Source organism: Bombina bombina, chromosome 4, assembly GCF_027579735.1.
Source record: "Bombina bombina isolate aBomBom1 chromosome 4, aBomBom1.pri, whole genome shotgun sequence".
Taxonomy (NCBI): Eukaryota; Metazoa; Chordata; class Amphibia; order Anura; family Bombinatoridae; genus Bombina; species Bombina bombina.
The window spans coordinates 616,088,209-616,113,715 of record NC_069502.1 but is presented as its reverse complement, the minus strand read 5'-3'; the positions used below and the strand labels follow the sequence as shown (position 1 = coordinate 616,113,715).

The 25,507-nt window shown below is 39.3% G+C and overlaps 1 protein-coding gene across 1 annotated transcript in view; it reads right to left on the bottom strand.

Moving 5' to 3' along the window:
• Positions 1 to 25,507, bottom strand: part of LATS1 (large tumor suppressor kinase 1) — an 86,571-nt gene that overhangs the window by 29,166 nt on the left and 31,898 nt on the right. The window contains exons 5-6 of the mRNA XM_053710629.1: positions 22,681 to 23,263; positions 18,127 to 18,309 (exon numbers count right to left, since the gene is read on the bottom strand). Coding sequence (XP_053566604.1) covers positions 18,127 to 18,309; positions 22,681 to 23,263 — 766 coding nt within the window. The remainder of the gene's footprint in view (positions 1 to 18,126; positions 18,310 to 22,680; positions 23,264 to 25,507) is intronic.

Sequence of the window (25,507 nt, the reverse complement as noted above, 5' to 3'; positions counted from 1 at the left end):
CTGTGTTACAGTTATTCAGAGCAGCTAATACCTCCCCAAGCAATACACAGAGGTTCTCAAGCTTAAATTTAAAATTAGAAATCTCTGAATCAGGTTTCCCCGAGTCAGAGATGTCACCCACAGACTGAAGCTCTCCGTCCTCATGTTCTACATACTGTGACGCAGTATCAGACATGGCTCTAACAGCATTTGCGCGCTCTGTATCTCTCCTAACCCCAGAGCTATCGCGCTTGCCTCTTAATTCAGGCAATCTAGATAATACCTCTGACAGGGTATTATTCATGATTGCAGCCATGTCCTGGAAGGTAATCGCTATGGGCGTCCCTGATGTAATTGGCGCCATATTAGCGTGCGTCCCCTGAGCGGGAGGCGAAGGGTCTGACACGTGGGGAGAGTTAGTCGGCATAACTTCCCCCTCGACAGAACCCTCTGGTGATAATTATTTTATAGATAAAGACTGATCTTTACTGTTTAAGGTGAAATCAATACATTTAGTACACATTTTCCTATGGGGCTCCACCATGGCTTTCAAACATAATGAACAAGTAGGTTCCTCTGTGTCAGACATGTTTAAACAGACTAGCAATGAGACTAGCAAGCTTGGAAAACACTTTAAAACAAGTTTACAAGCAATATAAAAAACGTTACTGCGCCTTTAAGAAACACAAATTTTCCAAAATTTTGAAATAACAGTGAAAAAATGCAGTTACACTAACGAAATTTTTACAGTGTATGTAATAAGTTAGCAGAGCATTGCACCCACTTGCAAATGGTTGATTAACTCCTTAATACCAAAAACGGAATAACAAATGCCAAAAACGTTTTTTAAACAGTCACAACAACTGCCACAGCTCTACTGTGGCTTTTTACCTCCCTCAATACGACTTTTGAAGCCTTTTGAGCCCTTCAGAGAAGTCCTGGATCATGCAGGAAGAAGCTGGATGTCTAATTTTTGCTGTGCAAAAAAAACGCTAAAATAGGCCCCTCCCACTCATATTACAACAGTGGGAAGCCTCAGGGAACTTTTTCTAGGCAAAATTCAAGCCAGCCATGTGGAAAAAACTAGGCCCCAATAAGTTTTATCACCAAACATATGTAAAAAACGATTAAACATGCCAGCAAACGTTTTAAAATATACTTTTATAAGAGTATGTATCTCTATTAATAAGCCTGATACCAGTCGCTATCACTGCATTTAAGGCTTTACTTACATTACTTCGGTATCAGCAGCATTTTCTAGCAAATTCCATCCCTAGAAAAATATTTTAACTGCACATACCTTATTGCAGGAAAACCTGCACGCTATTCCCCCTCTGAAGTTACCTCACTCCTCAGAATATGTGAGAACAGCAAAGGATCTTAGTTACTTCTGCTAAGATCATAGAAAACGCAGGCAGATTCTTCTTCTAAATACTGCCTGAGATAAACAGTACACTCCGGTACCATTTAAAAATAACAAACTTTTGATTGAAGAAATAAACTAAGTATAAAACACCACAGTCCTCTTACGACCTCCATCTTAGTTGAGAGTTGCAAGAGAATGACTGGATATGGCAGTGAGGGGAGGAGCTATATAGCAGCTCTGCTGTGGGTGATCCTCTTGCAACTTCCTGTTGGGAAGGAGAATATCCCACAAGTAATGGATGATCCGTGGACTGGATACACTTAACAAGAGAAATAGATAGTGTTTGAAAATAATAAAAAATTGATACACATCAGAGCCCCGAATACATTGCTCACATGAAACCCAAAAAGAATAAAGTTATTTTAAGGTCCATTATCCTAAAAAGAGAAAGGTGGATAACCCCTATGTGCTAGAGTCCTCCCCAGAGAAAGAAATAAGCACTACCATGGAGCTTCGACTGTGGAACAGGCACAGCATCCCAGGTCAAACAGGTCCAGGGACCACTGACAGGGACCTGAAGAAAAATGAAAAGCAGAGAAACACATCCTGGATTTCTACATAGGGGCTGGTATAAATTATTGGTGGCGAAACAGGGACTACCCCGCTGACCTTCAACAACTAACTGTATAAAAAGTTCTTAAAAATATTATTTGGACACAGCAGTATCTCCTATTCTCTACAGGGAAAATACCCATAGAGGATAAATAAATAATTGACTGTAAATCACCATGTAGAGGCAGATACAAATTTGATCGAAATATGTCCCCTCTGCAGATCATCAAAATAAAAGTTGCTCTATATATATATATATATATATATATATATATATATATATATATATATATATATATATATATATATATATATATATATATATATATATATATATATATATACATATACATACATATACACACACACACACATATATATATTTGCATACATATATATATATATATACACACACACACACACACATATATATATATATATATATATATATATATATATATATATATATATTAAAGAAAGTTACCAGCGCTCAGTTGTTCCACAAACAGATAGGTAAATGTAGTGATATATTAGGAAAATGTTTGTAAATTTCTACACCTGTTTAAGAGATATGTAGATCTGGGATGTATATATTCCCTGTAAACTCTTAATAGACTTGATTGGTGTAGGTATTGAGCTGCATGAATGTATACGATTCAGTGTACCCCTGACACTGATGGAAAAATTACATACAAGAGAAATGTCGAAAGATATTCAGCGCTACAAATACTAAAAATATATAAATATATATGATGTTATATCAAGTGTATGTATGAAATGTCTCTCTGGTGGAGTAGACAAGTGACCTTGATCTCACAAAGGTAGTCCAAGTGGTAAATACGGACAGGTTAGGTGGATCTTATAAGTTCAAGATGTAGTTTTGCATGTGAGCAATAATGGTCGATAATAAGTCTTTACAATAACTGCAACAATGGTACTAGGAGACAAGTGGTATGCCCTTACCAGAGGGTACCTCAATCATATGAGGTAATGTCTGCGTGTCTGTTATATTTCTCTCCGGTATGTCTTGGTGGACTTTCCTGTGTTGGAAGATGTCCTGATCTTTTATTTCATGCCGGCTTGTGTATGGTACTTTCAACCTTGGAGCTTCCTGGTCTCTGGTATTGCTGACTTGGTGTCTCTCCGCAGTATGGTAGTGCAATCTGGATCTTGGCTCTCACCGTGTAGGATGGAATATGGCAAAGAAAGAAAAAGAGTACATAGTGTGATACTGTATAAATAAACATTTATTAAATACAAGGCAGGTATAAGAAATGCACGCACATTTATTAACCTCAATCTGTATGAGGTAAGTAATGGTGTGTAGGTATATTTTTATACACCTTAGGCAGGTGTTGCTTGAGGCAGGTGTCTGATGATAGTAATAAACTTGTTGCGTGTAACCTGATGGTAAAACCGCTTCACGTAGTGTCCTGCTGTGTCCCAAGTAGGTACTTGTTAAGTTCCCTAGTTGTTAATTACACTTTTACTGTGTGAGGACCATACACAATGTGAGCAATGGTAAAGAAGAATAATAAAGGAATCCTAGAATGTCTTGGACCTGCAGCTGAGGCAAATTAAAGCAGCTGTAGTTTCTGTTATATCTGACAAAGTATATAAGGAAACTAAGTTTCCCTGTACCTGATATGCGGTACAAACAAGTGTTGTATGTAACAAGTGGCCAGAGACTAACGGTGGTTTCAGAGCCTGCTGTGGTCTGATAGATAAAAGCAACTGTACTGCACTGTACGTGTCAGCGTGGAGTACTAAATGTTCCAACCAATTAGATGAAAATGGTGTATGCCGCTTTAAAAGCCTGGTGTCTCGCTTGATGCGTGAGACAAATGCTATAAGAGGCTGTGTAAGTGCGAGTCAGTGTTTAAAAATGAGCAGCGTGGAATAAACTATCCCAGTGGTGGAAAATATGTAGCAAAGATAGAGCACTCAAAGGTGCCGTTGTAGACGGTCAGGTGGATACGCCTAATAGGTATCGTGGAGATACACAGCCGCTTGAGTAAAAAAGAGCAAAGCCACACTCTGTAAATATAAATCCTTACGCGTTTCGAAGCGTGGAGTTGCTTCTTCGTCAGAGGAAATAGTGGCTTGCTAATAAAAAAGGCTGGAATTTAAAGGACTTAGAGTGGGGGTCTTTTTTTACGCTTGCGTGATACGTTATTACGTATGTGGCTGTGGTTTGACGGCAGTGCGTGTTGCCTAGGAAACGTATGTTTATGTGTATGTTCTTGTTAGCCGTATGCTGGTTTTCAACCCCCTCTATGCTGTATCGATTTAAATTGAAGGGAAGGCATTATGTCCTTTGAACTAAAATGGGCATGTAATTATGAAAGATGATAATCGATTCAAAAAGCTTGCTGAGTGGGATACCAAGCTCGTTCCGCTGATACATATTTGAACTAATAAATTGTAACTGTGTTGGTAGATCTAGTGGCTCACTATCATGTCTTATTTTATTAAAAAGTGTATTTTAGGGACCCGCTGTAAGATATATACTGAACAACAAAAGTAATTTACTGTCAAGAGCCTTTGAAATAAAGTTAGGAGGAGTGGCACTATTACACCTACTGATAGTAAAAAAGTAATTTGAGAAAAATACAAAGTATAAGTGATTACATATGAATACGGTCTGAATGACCTTTTGGGTGTAAAGGAGATAAAGAATCAAGATGAAACTCTAGTCTGGGAGTGCTGATGAGTGCTGCTTTAAATGTATGGGACTGTAAATAGCTGATTTTTAGTTAAAAAATGTTACTAATCAAAGAAAGGCTGCTAAGTCTATTTCTTCATTTAAACCCCTGGGGGTCATGGTGCCCATGTAGTGTATCCAGTATGATTCTCTTTGTCTCAGTTTTTGAAATCTATCCCCTCCTCTGACTGGGGCTAGAACATGTTCAAGGATGGTGCCCTTTAGGAGAGCGGGATTTTTTTGATGGAAATGCTTAAAATGTCTGGATAAGCTGTGATCTTTGTAGCCTTCTTCGATGTTTTTCAGGTGCTCCAGTAGACGTGTTTTGTACGTCCTCTTAGTGCGTCCAATGTATTGAAGTTTGCACGGGTATTCTAGTAGGTATACCACAAAGTTGGTTTTGCAGTTGGTTAGTCTATTGATGTTACATTTTTTGTGTGGGAAAGTATGAGACTGTACCAGTTTAGTTGTTTTTTTGGGGTCATAGGCGTGCTCACATCCCTTGCAGTTCAAACGATTGCATTTGAAGAACCCTTTACTTTTTTCTGTTAGCCAATTTTCTCCAGACTTCTTTTTGATTTGACTAGGTGCCAGCATTTGTTTAAAAATTAGATTTTTTTCTAAAGATTATTTTTGGTGCTGGGCCGATTGCGTTCTTCAATAATTTATCCTGCTGTAATATTGGCCAAAACTTCCTCAGAATCTTTTTAATTTCTGGAGCGGCCTCATTATATGTTGTAATCAGGGAGATCTTTTGTGATTTGTTGGTACCGTTTTTTGTTTGACCTTGTAACAAATTTTTTCTTTCTAGCTGTCTCACTTTCTTTTGGGAATTTTCAATTAGTTTTTTGGGATATTTCTTTTCAATAAATTTGGTTTTTAGAATATCTGATTCTGTATTGTAATCTTGTATTTTGGAACAATTTCTTTGCACTCTCTGAAACTGTCCGAACAGAATATTGTTGATCCATGGTCGGTGGTGACCACTGTCTGCCCTTAGATAGCCGTTACAGTCGGTTTCTTTGGTGTATAATTTGGTTAGGATCTCTTCATTTTCATTGAATAACACTAAATCTAGGTATTCAATACTTGTATCCGAAATCTTCGATGTGAATTTTAAATTGTAGATGTTTGTGTTCAGGTACTCGATAAATTCGTTGCTAGTTTTTTCATCTCCCTCCCATATGACCACGATGTCATCGATATACCTTCCCCACCATATTATATTATGCTGAAAAGTTGGTATATATGTACATTTTTTCCCATTCCCCCATATAGAGGTTCGCATAGCTAGGGGCCATAATGGTCCCCATGGCTGTTCCACTGGTTTGCAAAAAGAATTTGCCATCAAATAGGAAATAATTTTTTCCAAGACAAATCTGATGCTGTCCAGAATGAAGTGTTGGTGTGTCTCTGTCAGTTGTGTCTCTTTTAAATACCTGTGACATGGTTTGTATTCCCAAATTGTGTGGAATACAGGTGTATAAAGATGACACATCTAGTGTCATCCATTTATACGTATTTTTCCATTTTTTGTTTTTGGCCCAATTTTGTAATTAGGTCAGTAGAGTCTCTTATGTATGAAGTTAATTTTGGCACCAAAGGCTTCAGAAAGTAGTCCACGTATTGTGATAGTTTAGCAGTTAGGGAGTCAATTCCTGACACAATTGGACGTCCCAGAGGGTTTTTCTCGTCCTTATGTATTTTAGGCAGGTGGTAAAAAATTGCCTTTCTGGGATGTTGATGAGTTAGAAATTTTAGTTCATTGGTGTTAAAAAGTTTGTTGAACTGAGCTGTATCTATGAGGGAATCATATTCTTTTTGAAAAGACTCAGTAGGGTCTCCTCTTAGTTGAACATATGTACGAGTATCGTTCAGAAGCCTATAAGCTTCCTTGATGTAGTCCGTCTTATTCTGAATGACCAGACCGCCTCCTTTGTCAGCTTCCCTTAGGATAATGTCATCCATGTCCATCAAATTTTTTAGAGCTTCTTTTTCTTTTCTACACAGGTTATGTCTTATTTTGAAACTTGTGCAGAGATTGTCTAGTTCTTTAGTTACTAGATCATTGAATGTGGGAATGAAATTTCCCTTGGATTGTGTCGGATAAAAAATTGATGAGGGTTTTAAATTTGAGTTGTTGTTTACCTTGAAGATAGTATCTTCGGGATAGTTTTCATTGTTTGAATATAATTCTTCCAGAATGTTTAGTGTTTCATAGTCAGTATCTTCTAGTTGTTCTCTCACATTTGTGTTATCTTTCATTTTGATTTTTTCAAAGTGTCTGCAAAGGGTTAGTTTGCAAATGAATTTATTAAAATCAATGAATAAGTTGAATGAGTTTGGGCCTCTTGTCGGTGCAAAGCTGAGGCCTTTAGATAAGATTTCTAATTGTGTGTTGGAGAAGGTACTGGTGGAGAGGTTGAATATTTTTAAAAATCCCTCTCCTGTTTTCCTCTCTTCGGGGTTCTTGGAGCTTCGATCGTTGAGCCACTAGATCTACCAACACAGTTACAAATTTATTCGTTCAAATATGTATCAGCGGAACAAGCTTGGTATCCCACTCAGCAAGTTTTTGAATCGATTATCATCTTTCATAATTACATGCCCATTTAAGTTCAAAGGACATAATGCCTTCCCTTCAATTTAAATCGATACAGCATAGAGGGGGTTGAAAACCAGCATACGGCTAATAAGAACATACACATAAACATACGTTTCCTAGGCAACACACGCACTGCCATCAAACCACAGCCGCATACGTAATAACGTATCACGCAAACGTAAAAAAGACGCCCACTCTAAGCCCTTTAAATTCCAGCCTTTTTTATTAGCAAGCCACTATTTCCTCTGACGAAGAAGCAACTCCACGCTTCGAAACGCGTAAGGATTTATATTTACAGAGTGTGGCTTTGCTCTTTTTTACTCAAGCGGCTGTGATTTGAAACAGTCATCTACTGCGGTCTCCACGATACCTATTAGGCGTATCCACCTGACCGTCTACAACGGCACCTTTGAGTGCTCTATCTTTGCTACATATTTTCCACCACTGGGATAGTTTATTCCACGCTGCTCATTTTTAAACACTGACTCGCACTTACACAGCCTCTTATAGCATTTGTCTCACGCATCAAGCGAGACACCAGGCTTTTAAAGCGGCATACACCATTTTCATCTAATTGGTTGGAACATTTAGTACTCCACGCTGACACGTACAGTGCAGTACAGTTGCTTTTATCTATCAGACCACAGCAGGCTCTGAAACCACCGTTAGTCTCTGGCCACTTGTTACATACAACACTTGTTTGTACCGCATATCAGGTACAGGGAAACTTAGTTTCCTTATATACTTTGTCAGATATAACAGAAACTACAGCTGCTTTAATTTGCCTCAGCTGCAGGTCCAAGACATTCTAGGATTCCTTTATTATTATTCTTTACCATTGCTCACATTGTGTATGGTCCTCACACAGTAAAAGTGAAATTAACAACTAGGGAACTTTACAAGTACCTACTTGGGACACAGCAGGACACTACGTGAAGCGGTTTTACCATTAGGATACACGCAACAAGTTTATTACTATCATCAGACACCTGCCTCAAGCAACACCTGCCTAAGGTGTATAAAAATATACCTACACACCATTACTTACCTCATACAGATTGAGGTTAATAAATGTGCGTGCATTTCTTATACCTGCCTTGTATTTAATAAATGTTTATTTATACAGTATCACACTATGTACTCTTTTTCTTTCTTTGCCATATTCCATCCTACACGGTGAGAGCCAAGATCCAGATTGCACTACCATACTGCGGAGAGACACCAAGTCAGCAATACCAGAGACCAGGAAGCTCCAAGGTTGAAAGTACCATACACAAGCCGGCATGAAATAAAAGATCAGGACATCTTCCAACACAGGAAAGACCACCAAGACATACCGGAGAGAAATATAACAGACACGCAGACATTACCTCATATGATTGAGGTACCCTCTGGTAAGGGCATACCACTTGCCTCCTAGTACCATTGTTGCAGTTATTGTAAAGACTTATTATCGACCATTATTGCTCACATGCAAAACTACATCTTGAACTTATAAGATCCACCTAACCTGTCCGTATTTACCACTTGGACTACCTTTGTGAGATCAAGGTCACTTGTCTACTCCACCAGAGAGACATTTCATACATACACTTGATATAACATCATATATATTTATATATTTTTAGTATTTGTAGCGCTGAATATCTTTCGACATTTCTCTTGTATGTAATATATATATATATATATATATATATATATATATATATATATATATCTATATATATATCCAGATAGCGCACTCTCACTTGCCAACAATTACTCCAGACCAGGGTGCATAAGAAAAATACTCATTAATGTCCAATAATATGCACTCCCTGGATTTAAGCACAGCACACTTTATTAAGTAGTGACGTTTCGGGGAATTCACCCCTTCTTCAGACTGAATACTACTTAATAAAGTGTGCTGTACTTAAATCCAGGGAGTGCATATTATTGGACATTAATATATATATATATATATATATACATACATATACATATATATATATATACACATATACACAGTATATATGTATATATTGTGCGTGTATGCATGTATATATATATACACATACATACACACACAATATATACATATATACTGTGTGTATATATATATATATATATATATATATAAATATATATATATATATACATATACATACATACACACATACACACACACATATATACACATACATACACACACACACACACACACACAATATATATATATATATATATACATATATATATATATATATATATATACATATATATATATATACATATATACATACACACACACACACACAATATATATATATATATACATATATATATATACATACATATATACATACACACACACACACAGTGTATATATATATATATATATATATATATATATATATATATATATATATATATATATATATATATATATATATATATCTATATATATATCTATATATATCAAAAACTTGCACTCGCTGGTCTTTTTAAACACACTTTTTACTTCCTAAGATACTTTGTCCCCGAAACGTCACTATGTTTTCACAGTAAAAAACATAATTTATGCTTACCTGATAAATTTATTTCTCTTGTAGTGTGTTCAGTCCACGGGTCATCCATTACTTATGGGATATATTCTCCTTCCCAACAGGAAGTTGCAAGAGGATCACCCAAGCAGAGCTGCTATATAGCTCCTCCCCTCACATGTCATATCCAGTCATTCGACCGAAACAAGACGAGAAAGGAGATACTATAGGGTGCAGTGGTGACTGGAGCTTTAATTAAAATTTAGAACTGCCTCAAAAAAAGACAGGGCGGGCCGTGGACTGAACACACTACAAGAGAAATACATTTATCAGGTAAGCATAAATTATGTTTTCTCTTGTTAAGTGTGTTCAGTCCACGGGTCATCCATTACTTATGGGATACCAATACCAAAGCTAAAGTACACGGATGATGGGAGGGACAAGGCAGGAACATTAAACAGAAGGAACCACTGCCTGTAGAACCTTTCTCCCACAAACAGCCTCCGAAGAAGCAAAAGTGTCAAATTTGTAAAATTTTGAAAAGGTATGAAGTGAAGACCAAGTTGCAGCCTTGCAAATCTGTTCAACAGAGGCCTCATTCTTAAAGGCCCAGGTGGAAGCCACAGCTCTAGTGGAATGAGCTGTAATTCTTTCAGGAGGCTGCTGTCCAGCAGTCTCATAGGCTAAACGTATTATGCTACGAAGCCAAAAAGAGAGAGAGGTGGCCGAAGCCTTTTGACCTCTCCTCTGACCGGAATAAACGACAAACAGAGAAGAAGTTTGCCGAAAATCTTTAGTTGCCTGTAAGTAGAACTTCAGGGCACGGACTACGTCCAAATTATGCAAAAGACGTTCCTTCTTTGAAGAAGGATTAGGACATAATGATGGAACAACAATCTCTTGATTGATATTCCTGTTAGAAACAACCTTAGGTAAAAACCCAGGTTTAGTACGCAGAACTACCTTGTCTGAATGAAAAATCAGATAAGGAGAATCGCAATGTAAGGCAGATAACTCAGAGACTCTTCGAGCCGAGGAAATAGCCATCAAAAACAGAACTTTCCAAGATAAAAGCTTAATATCAATGGAATGAAGGGGTTCAAACGGAACACCCTGAAGAACTTTAAGAACCAAGTTTAAGCTCCACGGAGGAGCAACAGTTTTAAACACAGGCTTAATCCTAGCCAAAGCCTGACAAAAAGCCTGGACGTCTGGATTCTCTGCCAGACGTTTGTGTAAAAGAATAGACAGAGCAGAAATCTGTCCCTTTAACGAACTAGCGGATAAACCCTTTTCTAAACCTTCTTGTAGAAAAGCCAATATCCTAGGAATCCTAACCTTACTCCATGAGTAACTCTTGGATTCACACCAATATAAATATTTACGCCATATCTTATGGTAAATTTTTCTGGTAAGAGGTTTCCGAGCCTGTATTAATGTATCAATAATCGACTCCGAAAAACCACGCTTTGATAGAATCAAGCGTTCAATCTCCATGCAGTCAGCCTCAGAGAAATTAGGCTTGGATGGTTGAAAGGACCCTGAATTAGAAGGTCCTGCCTCAGAGGCAGAGACCATGGTGGACAGGACGACATGTTCACTAGGTCTGCATACCAGGTCCTGCGTGGCCACGCAGGCGCTATCAGAATCACCGATGCTCTCTCCTGTTTGATCCTGGCAATCAGTCGAGGTAGCAACGGAAATGGTGGAAACACATAAGCCATGTTGAAAACCCAAGGGGCTGCTAGTGCATCTACCAGCACCGCTCCCGGGTCCCTGGACCTGGATCCGTAACAAGGAAGCTTGGCGTTCTGGCGAGATGCCATGAGATCCAGCTCCGGTTCGCCCCAACAAAGAATCAGTTGAGCAAACACCTCCGGGTGAAGTTCCCACTCCCCCGGATGAAAGGTCTGGCGACTTAGAAAGTCCGCCTCCCAGTTCTCCACGCCTGGGATGTAGATCGCTGACAGGTGACAAGAGTGAGACTCTGCCCAGCGAATTATCTTCGAGACTTCCAACATCGCTAGGGAACTCCTGGTTCCCCCTTGATGATTGATGTAAGCCACAGTCGTGATGTTGTCCGACTGAAATCTGATGAACCTCAGTGTTGCTAACTGAGGCCAAGCTAGAAGAGCATTGAATATTGCTCTTAATTCCAGAATGTTTATTGGGAGGAGTTTCTCCTCCTGAGTCCACGATCCCTGAGCCTTCAGGGAGTTCCAGACTGCACCCCAGCCTAGTAGGCTGGCATCTGTTGTTACAATCGTCCAATCTGGTCTGCGAAAAGTCATTCCTTTGGACAGATCTGAGTAATCCCCATTCCACTGACTTAGCATGCATAGTTGCAGCGGTCTGAGATGCAGGTGCGCAAATGGCACTATGTCCATTGCCGCGACCATTAAGCCGATTACTTCCATGCACTGAGCTACTGATGGGCTTGGAATGGAATGAAGGACACGGCAAGCATTTAGGATTTTTGATAACCTGGACTCCGCCAGGTAAATCTTCATCTCTACAGAATCTATAAGAGTCCCTAGAAAGGGAACCCTTGTGAGTGGTAACAGAGAACTCTTTTCCATGTTCACTTTCCACCCATGCGACCTCAGAAATGCTAGAACTATCTCTGTATGAGACTTTGCATTTTGAAAACTTGACGCTTGTATCAGAATGTCGTCTAGGTACGGAGCCACCGCTATGCCTCGCGGTCTTAGTACCGCCAGAAGCGAGCCCAGAACCTTTGTAAAAATTCTCTGGGCCGTAGCCAACCCGAAGGGAAGAGCTACAAACTGGTAATGCCTGTCTAGAAAGGCAAACCTTAGGTACCGATAATGATCTTTGTGAATCGGTATGTGAAGGTAGGCATCCTTTAAGTCCACTGTGGTCATATACTGACCCTCTTGGATCATGGGTAGGATGGTTCGAATAGTTTCCATTTTGAACAATGGAACCCTTAGGAATTTGTTTAAGATCTTCAGGTCCAAGATTGGCCTGAAGGTTCCCTCTTTTTTGGGAACCACAAACAGATTTGAGTAAAAACCTTGCCCTTGTTCCGTCTGCGGAACCGGGTGGATCACTCCCATTACTAAGAGGTCTTGTACACATAGTAGAAATGCCTCTTTCTTTATTAGGTTTGTTGATAACCTTGACAGATGAAATCTCCCTTGTGGAGGAGAAGTTTTGAAGTCCAGAAGGTATCCCTGAGATATGATATCCAACGCCCAGGGATCCTGGACATCTCTTGCCCAAGCCTGGGCGAAGAGAGAAAGTCTGCCCCCCACTAGATCCGTTTCCGGATAGGGGGCCCTTTCTTCATACTGTCTTAGGGGCAGAAGTAGGTTTTCTGGCCTGCTTGCCCTTGTTCCAGGACTGGTTGCCTTTCCAACCCTGTCTGTAACGATTAGCAGTCCCTTCCTGTTTTGGAGCGGAGGAAGTTGATGCTTTTCCTGCCTTGAAATTACGAAAGGCATGAAAATTAGACTGTTTGGCCTTTGATTTGGCCCTGTCCTGAGGAAGGGTGTGACCCTTACCTCCAGTAATGTCAGCAATAATTTCTTTCAAGCCGGGCCCGAATAAAGTTTGCCCTTTGAAAGGAATATTAAGCAATTTAGATTTAGAAGTTACATCTGCTGACCAGGATTTAAGCCATAGCGCTCTGCGCGCCTGGATGTCGAATCCGGAGTTCTTAGCCGTGAGTTTGGTTAAATGCACAACGGCATCCGAAACAAATGCATTAGCTAGCTTAAGGGCTTTAAGCTTTTTCATAATCTCATCCAATGGTGCTGTGCGAATAGCCTCTTCCAGAGACTCAAACCAGAATGCCGCTGCAGCAGTGACGGGCGCAATGCATGCAAGGGGCTGTAATATAAAACCTTGTTGAACAAACATTTTCTTAAGGTAACCTAATTTTTTATCCATTGGATCTGAGAAAGCACAGCTATCCTCCACCGGGATAGTGGTACGCTTGGCTAAAGTAGAAACTGCTCCCTCCACCTTAGGGACCGTCTGCCATAAGTCTCTTGTGGTGGCGTCTATTGGAAACAGTTTTCTAAATATCGGAGGAGGGGAAAAGGGCACACCGGGTCTATCCCACTCCTTGCTAATAATCTCTGTAAGCCTTTTAGGTATAGGAAAAACGTCAGTATACACCGGCACCGCATAGTATTTATCCAGCCTACATAATTTCTCTGGGATTGCAACCGTGTCGCAATCATTCAGAGCCGCTAACACCTCCCCTAGCAATACACGGAGGTTCTCAAGCTTAAATTTAAAATTTTAAATTTCTGAATCCGATCTCCCCGGATCAGATCCGTCACCCACAGAATGAAGCTCTCCGTCCTCATGTTCTGCAAATTGTGACGCAGTATCGGACATGGCTCTCGTATCATCGGTGCGCTCTGTCCTTAACCCAGAGCTATCGCGCTTGCCTCTTAACTCAGGCAAATTAGATAATACCTCTTTCATAACATTAGCCATATCATGCAAAGTGATTTGTAAGGGCCTTGATGTACTTGGCGCCACAATCTCACGCACCTCCTGAGCGGGAGGCGAAGGTACTGACAGGTGAGGAGAATTAGGCGGCATAACTTCCCCCTCGTTGTCTGGTGATAATTTCTTTACCGGTAAAGACTGACTTTTATTTAAAGTAACATCAATACAATTGGTACACATATTTCTATTGGGCTCCACATTGGCTTTTAAACATAATGAACAAGTAGATTCATCTGTATCAGACATGTTTAAACAGACTAGCAATGAAGGCTAGCAAGCTTGGAAAAAAACTTTCAATAAATTTACAAGCAATAGAAAAAAACACTTCAGCGCTTTTAAAAACACAAAAAAACTGTCACAGTTGAAATAACAATGAACTAATTCAGTTATAGCCAACAAATTTAACAGTAAATGTATGAATTTAGCATAGGATTGCACCCACTAGCAAACGGATGATTAACCCCTCAATACCCAAAAAACGGATAATCAATTTCAGATTTAACGCTTTTAATCACAGTCAAACACACTGTCACAGGTCTGCTGTGACTGATTACCTCCCTCAAAAATGAATTTTGAAAACCCCTGAGCTCTCTGGAGACGTCCTGGATCAAGGAGGAAGAAGCAGGAAGACTGTGCTAGAATTTTAACTGCGCAACAAGGCGCTAAAAAAAGGCCCCTCCCACTCATATTACAACAGTGGGAGACCTGTTACAACGGGTTCTATGCAGAAATAAACGTTAGCCATATGGAAAAAAATCATGCCCAAAAAGATTTATCACCAAAGTACCTCACAAAACGAATAACATGCCAGTAAACGTTTTAAAAACAACTTTTCCAGTGCTATGTAAAGTTATCACTAAGCCTGCTACCAGTCGCTTCTACTGCAGTTAAGGCTCATACATTTATTTCAGTATTAACAGTATTTTCTCAGTCAAATTCTAGTCCCTAGAAAATAACTCAACTGCGCATACATTTATCAGCCTGATACCAGTCGCTACTACTGCATTAAAGGCTGTACTTACATCATATGGGTAACAGCAGTGTTTTCTTAGTCAATTCCATTCCTAGAAAATATTATACTGCACATACCTCATTTGCGGGGGACCCCGCATGCTATTCCCTTTTCTGAAGTTACCCCACTCCTCAGAATGTGCGAGAACAGCCAGTGGATCTTAGTTACGTCTGCTAAGATCATAGAAAACGCAGGCAGATTTTCTTCTTCTAAATACTGCCTGAGAGAAAAAACAGCACACTCCGGTGCCATTTTAAAATAATAAACTTTTGATTGAAGAATAATTAAGTAAGAAACTCCTATCTCCTCTCACAACCTCCTTTGTTGAGACTTGCAAGAGAATGACTGGATATGACATGTGAGGGGAGGAGCTATATAGCAGCTCTGCTTGGGTGATCCTCTTGCAACTTCCTGTTGGGAAGGAGAATATATCCCATAAGTAATGGATGACCCGTGGACTGAACACACTTAACAAGAGAAAGTGTGTTTAAAAAGACCAGCGAGTGCAAGTTTTTGTTACTTCTATTTATCCTGCACTAGCACCCTGGGGGTTTAGCTGTAAAGTGAGAGTGCTCTCCTGTGTGTGTGTGTATATATACACACATATATATATATATATATATATATATATATATATATATATATATATATATATATATATATATATATATATATATATATATATATACACATACATACATATATATACATATATACACACACACACACACACACACATACATACCTACACCTATAGCATAGGGCCAGCAAAAGATGTCAGACATTACAGAAATCACTTCAGATTTTGAGGAATAATAGATGTAACAACCTCATTTACCACAAGATGGCGCCAAATATTAAGGAATAAGTGAAGAACAGAAATTCTTAAAGTGAAGGTCCATTTTGATGAATTAGTGACCGGTTTTTAATAAAAATATAAAAAACAAGGGCTCTTGAATTCATCAAAATTGACATTTCACTGTTTTCTTCTGAAACTTACCTTTTAATCCTGGCAGCCGCTGCAGCACTTCCTCCGCCCGTCGCAAGCCGTCTTTGCGGTCCAAAATGACGAATCCGGCTTCTTCCAATCACAGCGTTGCATCAGGCCAAGATTCCCCCACCCGGGGGGGAAAGCTGTGACTGGAGGAAGCCGGATTTATCATTTCTGACGTCTGCAGAGGCTTCCGATGGCTGGGGGAATTGCTGGAGGGGTATTCAGGATTAAAAGGTACGTTTTTGAAGAAAACAGTGAAATGTCAATTTTGATGAATTAAAGTGCCCTTGTTTTTAATAGGTTTATAATTTAGTTTACAACATCGCATCAGAGATCCTATGTAGGAACACCCCCTAAGGAGTCAAGACACAAAAAGGCGCATATTAAAACGATAACGATAGGATAGCTGATAACACTATTATCAGAAAGTCCTATGAATGCCCCCTGTATGTACACTGCTATAAACAATCAGATTGTGCTGATAGAAAGAGACATAGTGAAAAATATGGCATGCATATTTAAACGCCGGTAAATTCTATACAATAGTATTGTAAGGCTTTGCTGCACATTGGTCACAGTGATTAAAAGAAACTGAGATAATTACACTAATACACACTGCTCCTTTACTTATAGAAGTACCTTAAATAATAATAAAAAAGACAGGCAAAATGGCGCTAAACATATCAGGTTCATGCTGCCGACAATCGCAACAGCAGATACTGATTGTCTAAACAGTCTAGGCTATCTGCGGCACTGTTTTTTTTTTTTGTTTGATTTTTAAAAAGAGTCGCTTTAATACGGATATCCATAAGGAGCACACAAGTACCTTATTAATTAGGACAAAGAATAACTCCTATAGAGTCACGAAAATGAGTTTGGCGAAATCACGCTCAAAATCAGGCCTAAGGGAAACGCAGCGAATACACTGTAAAAAAACACTATGCAGCAGAAGACGCCATCAGAGAGTGAAAAGCGCACCAAACTGTCTTGCGGAGGGAAGAAAATGGATTAACTGGACTACCGCCGCAGGGCAGTTAGGCGCCCGCCATCTAAGGGCCCCTTGAGAGAAAGTTCTGTATTCAACCTGAACTAAAAAGAAAATGCTGCCCGCTGTCATAGTAGAACAGCTCCACGGCAGTAGGTCCCGACATGGTTATAACTTGTCTGTCAGCAGTTTCTAACAGGAACCAGGAAACTGCAGTTTTGGGGCATACATCGAATCCTAGGTCTGACAGATTCAGACAACCTCTGACCTGGACTTGGAGAAGAGAAAAATTGAGTAACCAACCCTGGTTTTCTATAGAGGGGTAGCATAAATGTTGGAAGGTAAGCAAGGACTACCTCGCCGTCTTCCAACTGCTAAAAGCCACCATTACTCTTACTAAAGAGATTTACATGGACACAGCATAACCACAATCCTTGCTTGCAGGGCAAAGTACCCATTAAAGGATTAATATCTTCAGACACCATCTTCGCACATCCATCCTGATGTACAAGGCAAAGAATGACTGGGCGTTTATGGGAAGTGGGAGTGATACTTAACAGCTCTGCTGGGGTGTTCTTTGCCAGGAGTTGAATTCCCACCAGTAATTGAATGGATTTGTGGACTCTCCATGCCATTGGAAAGAAATATAATTTTACAATTCCTGGATAATTTGATAGCATGCAATTTATAATATGAATGTTTACAATTACTTTAACTTCTAATTTGTGCGCATTCCTGGTCTAAACGGCAGTATTAAAATGGAGTCACCTTATCTGGATATTGTGATACTGCATATAGTGTATGGAAAAGCTCTAATAACTGAAGGAAACAAAAGATGACAAAAAGATTTGCGTTTTACCTGTCCGCAATAGCACCTCTGGAGCAATATAATTAGGGGTTCCAACCAGAGAATGTGCAAGGCAGCGCTGGTGTTTGCGTGCTGCACGCAGCTCCAAGGGTTTTAGTCTATCCCCGCAACGACAGTTTGCTGGATCTCCCCACTCATTACTGAAGTCCATGCTGTCTTGTCGAAGATGGTCACCTAAAGGACAAAACACAATTAATCATGAAAAAAACAGAAAATTAAAGAGACATAAAAAAATGCTAGATGTGATGATATATTAAAAGCAAATATAAGCCCGAGAATAATATGCAGATGCATTTAAAAAAATATATATATATTAGTTGTTTAAAAGGGACACAAGTCAAATTAAACTTGATTCAGATAGAACATACAGCTTTAAGAGACTTTCCAATTTACTTCCAGTATTGTGCACATTATGTTCAGCTCCTACTGAGCATGTGCAAGAGTTCACAATGTATACATATACAAGCCTGTGATTGGCTGATGAATGTCACATGAAACTTGGGGCTGACAAATTGAAACTTGTCAGAAAAAAAAAATCAGAGTGTTATTGCATTGCCTTTTTTATAATGCATTTGTTGATTATACATTCCTATTGAATGTAATGGTCCTTTAAACATTAAAAAAATAAGTGTAGAGATTTAGTTTCCATAAAGTAATACACGGCTCAATAAATCCAGAAGTCAGGGCTCCTAGAAAATGCCTCCTGGCATCCCAAGGAGGAAACAGGTTCAGGACTTACTACACCTCTCGCCATCTGACGTGTTCACTTACTGCACAACCGCAATTCATTTCCTACATACTCCTCCTGCAGCTTTAAACTGAGGGCATAACACTGAATATAGAGGCAGCTCCTACTGCTATCTGAGAAACAGCCATGCCGTGCTGAGATTCGATACACAGTAGATGCAGTTAATTCATGGCTGCCAAAAAAGGCTGCAAAGTATTTCCACTTCAGTCCTTATAGGTAGCCATGGGGTTAACTGCATCTACTATGTATTGAATCTCAGCACAGTTGCTTCTCAGATAGCAGTAGGTTTTGTAGCAGGAATGATTTACAGCTCTTTGCCTGCATTGGATTCCTGGATAGGAGCAGGGCTCATCAGCTATGATGTCTCCGAAGCAAGCCCCAGATAACCCGATACTCAGAAAGAACAATGGGAAATTAACATTTTAGTACCTCTCTCTCCCAACTCCCCACTGGGAGGATAATCACAACTGCTGCCTCTGTTGCCAGCTTTTTTGTAGACAACTACTGTAGTATGGAAAGTTTCAGTATAGGTGGCAGGTTAAACATTTTGAATGAACAAATAAAAGGTAAAGGAGTGATTTGTAAACAATTTAAGATACTCCAGTAGGAAAAAGGATCGCTGGGAACACATTCAAGGGTTGAAAGCTTCACTATCCCCTTAAAGTCCTGATCGGAGCCGAAAAAGCTACAACTACTGAGCTGAACACAGACAGAGGTTCGGGTTTTGAGTGAGTGCAATTGCAGATCGTCTCACTACTTCCTGCTCTAGATCTCCCTTGCTGGAGATTAAAGTGATGGTAAATCCTAGCATTTGTGAAACGCTAGGATTTACCAGTGGAACAAATAAAGGAGACTTTCAGTCATGTATAAAATACTTCATGCTAAAAGTTCCTTTATTCGGCGGAAGCGTTCTCCGCGCTGAGCACCTCAGGCAGCCCACAGCAAAATACTATTTCGTTGTGAGGTGACTTTTCCACCTCTTAGCCAATAGCGTGCTAGCTATCCGGCATGGTGCCAGCTGGCCCGCACAGCTATCGGCTGAGAGGTGGAAACGTCACCTTACAGTAAAATAGCGTTCTGCAGTGGGCTGCCTGAGGAGCTCAGTGCGGCGAACGCTTCAAACAAATAAAGGAACTTTCAGCATGAAGTATTTTATATTTCATGACTGAAAGTCCCCTTTATTTGTTCCACTGGTAAATCCTAGTGTTTCACAAATGCTAGGATTTACCATCACTTTAACCCCTTAACGACCAAGGACGTACGCCACACGTCCTCAAAAAAAATACAGTTAATGACCGAGGACGTGTGGCGTACGTCCTTGGTCTGGAAAGCAGCTGGAAGCGACCCTGCTCGCTTCCAGCTGCTTTCCGGTTATTGCAGTGATGCCTCGATATGGAGGCATCCTGCAATAACCCCCCTTGGCCATCCAATGCAGAGAGAGCCACTCTGTGGCCCTCTCTGCACCGGACATCGATGGCCGGTATCGTTGGTGGGTGGGAGCTTACGTGGGAGGCGGGTGGGCGGCCATCGGTGCTCTGTGTGAAGTGGAGGGGGGCGGGATCTACGGGAGCGCGCGCGTGCACGGGGGGTGGCGGGCGGACGCGTGCACTGGGCGGGAGCGGGTGGGAACCGCTACACTACAGAAAAAAAAAAAAAAAAAAGAGTTAAAAGCTTAAAAAAAATAAATAAATGGCCAATTAAAAATGTAATCTAAGGGACCTGGAAGGGGTTGGTCTTGGTGGGGGGGGGGGGGGAAGCTACACTACAGAAAAGGGCATTTTTTAAAACAAAAGGCACATTTTGTTACAAAACTGGGTACTGGCAGACAGCTGCCAGTACCCAAGATGGCGCCCATTAAGGCAGAGGGGAAGGGTTAGAGAGCTGTTTGGTGGGGGATCAGTGAGGTTGGGGTCTAAGGGGGGATCCTACACATCAGCATATGTAAATATGCTTTTTTTTTTTTTTTTTTTTTTTAAAAAAGGACCAAATACCTTTTATTTTAGTACTGGCAGAGTTTCTGCCAGTACTTAAGATGGCGGGGACAATTGTGGGGTGGGGGAGGGAAGAGAGCTGTTTGGGAGGGATCAGGGGTCTGATGTTTCAGGTGGGAGGCTGAGCTCTACACTAAAGCTAAAATTAACCCTGCAAGCTCCCTACAAGCTACATAATTAACCCCTTCACTGCTAGCCATAATACACGTGTGATGCGCAGCGGCATTTAGAGGCTTTCTAATTACCAAAAAGCAATGCCAAAGCCATATATGTCTGCTATTTCTGAACAAAGGGGATCCCAGAGAAGCATTTACAACCATTTGTGCCATAATTGCACAAGGTGTTTGTAAATAATTTCAGTGAGAAACCTAAAATTGAGAAAAAATTAACGTTTTTTTTAATTTGATCGCATTTGGCGGTGAAATGGTGGCATGAAATATACCAAAATTGGCCTAGATCAATACTTGGGGTTGTCTACTACACTACACTAAAGCTAAAACTACCCCAAAAAGCTCCCTACATGCTCCCTAATTAACCCCTTCACTGCTGGGCATAATACACGTGTGGTGCGCAGTGGCATTTAGCGGCCTTCTAATTACCAAAAAGCAACGCCAAAGTCATATATGTCTGCTATTTCTGAACAAAGGGGATCCCAGAGAAGAATTACAACCATTTATGCCATAATTGCACAAGCTGTTAGAAACCAAAAGTTTGTGAAAAAAATTTGTGAAAAGTGAACGATTTTTTGTATTTGATTGCATTTGGCGGTGAAATGGTGGCATTAAATATACCAAAATGGGCCTGGATCAATACTTTGGGTTGTCTACTAAAAAAATATATATACATGTCAATGGCTATTCAGAGATTCCTGAAAGATATTAGTGTTCTAATGTAACTGTCGCTAATTTTGAAAAGAAATGGTTTGGAAATAGCAAAGTGCTACTTGTATTTATGGCCCTATAGTTTACAAAAAAAAGCAAAGAACATGTAAACATTGGGTATTTCTAAAATCAGGACAAAATTTAGAAACTATTTAGCATGGGTGTTTTTTGGTGGTTGTAGATGTGTAACAGATTTTGGGGGTCAAAGTTAGAAAAAGTGTTTTTTTCCATTTTTTCCTCATATTTTATAATTTTTTTTATAGTAAATTATAAGATATGATGAAAATAATGGTATCTTTAGAAAGTCCATTTAATGGCGAGAAAAACGGTATATAATATGTGTGGGTACAGTAAATGAGTAAGAGGAAAATTACAGCTAAACACAAACACCTCAAAAATGTAAAAATAGCCTTGGTCCCAAACGGACAGAAAATGGAAAAGTGCTGTGGTCATTAAGGGGTTAAATATAGAGTTGGAGCGTTGACAGTGTATGCACAAACAGATTAGAGCATGCAATTTTTGCACTAGCATTTCCCTTTAAGGGTTGTGTTTGGAATTTATGACAAACCCATTACAGAGCATCAAAAATTGCTAGACTCATTATCCACATGGCAATTTAAAAAGTTAAACTTTCCTTGTCCTGTGGATGTGTGAGTGTTTATCTATCTAAAAAATACACACACCCACTACACTGGCTATTTGTACATCTACCTCAGTTTTTTTACAATTTCACAAAAAAAAAAAATACAAATAAATAAATACACCTTTTTCATGTGCAGAAATGATTGAGTGCAGTGTGTGTTTAAAGTTACAATAGAGCAACAGCCATTACTTTAGAGAGACTAACATTTTACACTTACTCCTTCAATGACCCTTTAAAGCCTGGACTAACTGGTTGAACATAACCTGTACTAAAGAGCCTTACCACTCTGGTAATACTTTGAATCATGAGTCCATCTAAAACCTGTGCAGAGCCCGAAATCAGTAAGCTTGATATGGCCATCCCTGTCAATCAGGATGTTGTCAGGTTTGATATCTCGGTGAATAAAGTCCATCCTGTGTACGCTCTCCACAGCACAAGTAAGCTCTGCAATATAAAAGCGTGCTAGGTCCTCAGGGAAAACGCCCATACGTATCAGCAAACTCATCATGTCACCGCCAGGAATGTAATCCATTACAAAGTACAGGTTGTCCTTGTCTTGGAAGGAATAGTAGAGGCGAACTACCCACTCATTGTCAGCTTCTGCCAGAATGTCTCTCTCTGCTTTCACGTGGGCCACTTGGTTTCGAAGAAGAACATCTTTTTTCCTCAGCGTCTTCATTGCATAAAGAGCATTGGTGTCAGTCTTTCTAGCCAGGCAAACCTCCCCAAAGGCTCCGATGCCAAGGGTCTTTATCTTTACAAACATGGACTTGTCCATTTTGGCTCTTTTAAGACGGATATAGTTGGATTCCTTCTGACAAAGCATCTTTCTCATCTGGTCCTGAGCATCTTGCGACAAGCCCACCTAACAAAATTCAACAATGGTATGAGACAGCAATTCTTTCATTTGACATTTCTATTTAAAATTCAAAAGACTTTAATACACAAATCTGAAAGATTTAGTAGTTTAGTTGTAATCTTTATTTAGATGTTGATAAATCTCCTTTAAAAGGGACAGTCTACAATATCATTTTTATTGTTTTAAACATACATAATCCCTTTATTACCCATTCCCGTTTTGCATAACCAACACAGTTATATTAATATACTTTTTACCTCTGTGATTACCTTGTATCTAAGCACCTTCTGACAGCCCCCTGGTCACATGACTTTATTTATAATCTATTGACTTGCATTTAGTACTTTGTTGTGCTATCTCTTAAATAACTCCTCAGGCGTGAACACAATGTTATCTATATGGCCCACATGAACTAGCGTTCCCCAGTTGTGAAAAGCTAATAAAAAAGCATGTGATTAAGAGGCTGTCTTTAGTGGTTTAGAAACAGGCAGACATTTAGAGGTTTAAATGTTATAAAGTATATTAATTTATCAATGTTGGTTGTGCAAAGCTGGGGAATGAATAGTAAAGGCGTCATCTATCGTTTTAAACAATAACAATTTCAGTGTAGACTGTCCCTTTAAAAATCAGCATATAGTAAGCGATAAGGACCTAGTCTATTTCAAGCAACACAAGTTATATTAAAAAAAAAAAAATGAGAAAGGGTATACAGTTCTTGATTTACAAGATGGGTGCTTCATTACGCTGAAAATCGCTTATTTTAAATTGTAGGAAACAACTATTCCTGTCTTCTCTATTTCAGTGTGGGGTACTTTTCTTTTCAAAGTAATAATTGCTGGGCCCCAAAGTAAAAAAAACATAATAAAGATTAGGTAACAAACCAAAGATCAATTAAGATCTAATATTAAAGGTTATTTTGTAGTGCCTTAAAGCAGGGCAATATGGATACTTAAAAGGGACATGAAACCTAAAATTTTACTTTCACGATTCAGAGAGATTAGGAAAAAATGTAGGCATTTAAATTATTCAAAGAAAATAGTACTGACTCAACATACCATATTTATAAGGAATGTAACAAAGCATGCAAAAAAAGCAAACAAATTAGCTAAAACTGAAAATGAAAGATTAATTGCAAAGGATTCTAAGTCAAACCCTAAAAGGTTATTTAAGTACATAAATATCAAAAAATCTAGGAAGGAAAATATAGGTACATTAAAATGCATGGAGGGTAGCATGATTAACAGTGACAGGGAGAACAGGTTATATAAAAAAAAAAAAAACAATGCTTTTCTTTAGTATACACAAGAGAAAAACCAATGGAGGATACTTTGGAACAAACAAGAACATGTCAGCCCATACCATTAACTGGGTTATGTTTAGAGGCTATCCGGAAAAAAAAAGGATAATATTAAGGTAAAAAAAACTCCAGGCCCAAATGGAATACACCCTAGGGTTTTACAGGAACTTAGCACTGTTATAGACAAATCTCTACTCCTAATTTTTCAAGACTCGTTATCCTTAGGCATAGTACCCCAGGATTGGTGTAAAGCTGATGTGGTGCCACTCTTCAAAAAGGGAAGCAAGGATGATCCAGGAAGCTATACACCAGTTAGTTTGACATCAATAGTGGGGAAGATAAGGGATTATATTGATGCGTATATTTGTGTAAACAAAATTATGAGTTCAAATCAGCATGGTTTTATGAGAAATAGATCATGTCAAACTAATCTAATTAGATTCTAAGAGGAAGTAAGTACAAATATAGATAAAGGGGAATCAGTTGATGTGATATACTTAGATTTTGCAAAGGCGTTTGATACAGTGCCACATGAGAGATTAATGTACAAAATTAAGGGACTGGAAATATCTGAACATGTTAGCTCGAGGTGTAGTAAATGGATCCGATTGGACAAAGGTAATCAGTGTAGTCCCCCAGGGATCAGTACTGGGCCCTGTTCTTTTTAATATTTTTATTAATGACTTGGAACAAGGATTAAATAGCAACATCTCTATTTTTGCAGATGATACTTAAGGTCATTAGGTCAGAGCAAGATGAACTTGCGTTACAAGGGGATCTGCAAAAATTAGAAGTTTGGGCAAGTAAATGGAAAATGAGATTCAATACAGGAAAATGCAATATTCTACAGAGTCTTTTTATATTTACATTTTTTAGTCACCAGCTCCTACTGAGAATGTGCAAGAATTCACAAAAATATAGGTATATGCATTTGTGATTGGCTGGTGGTCACA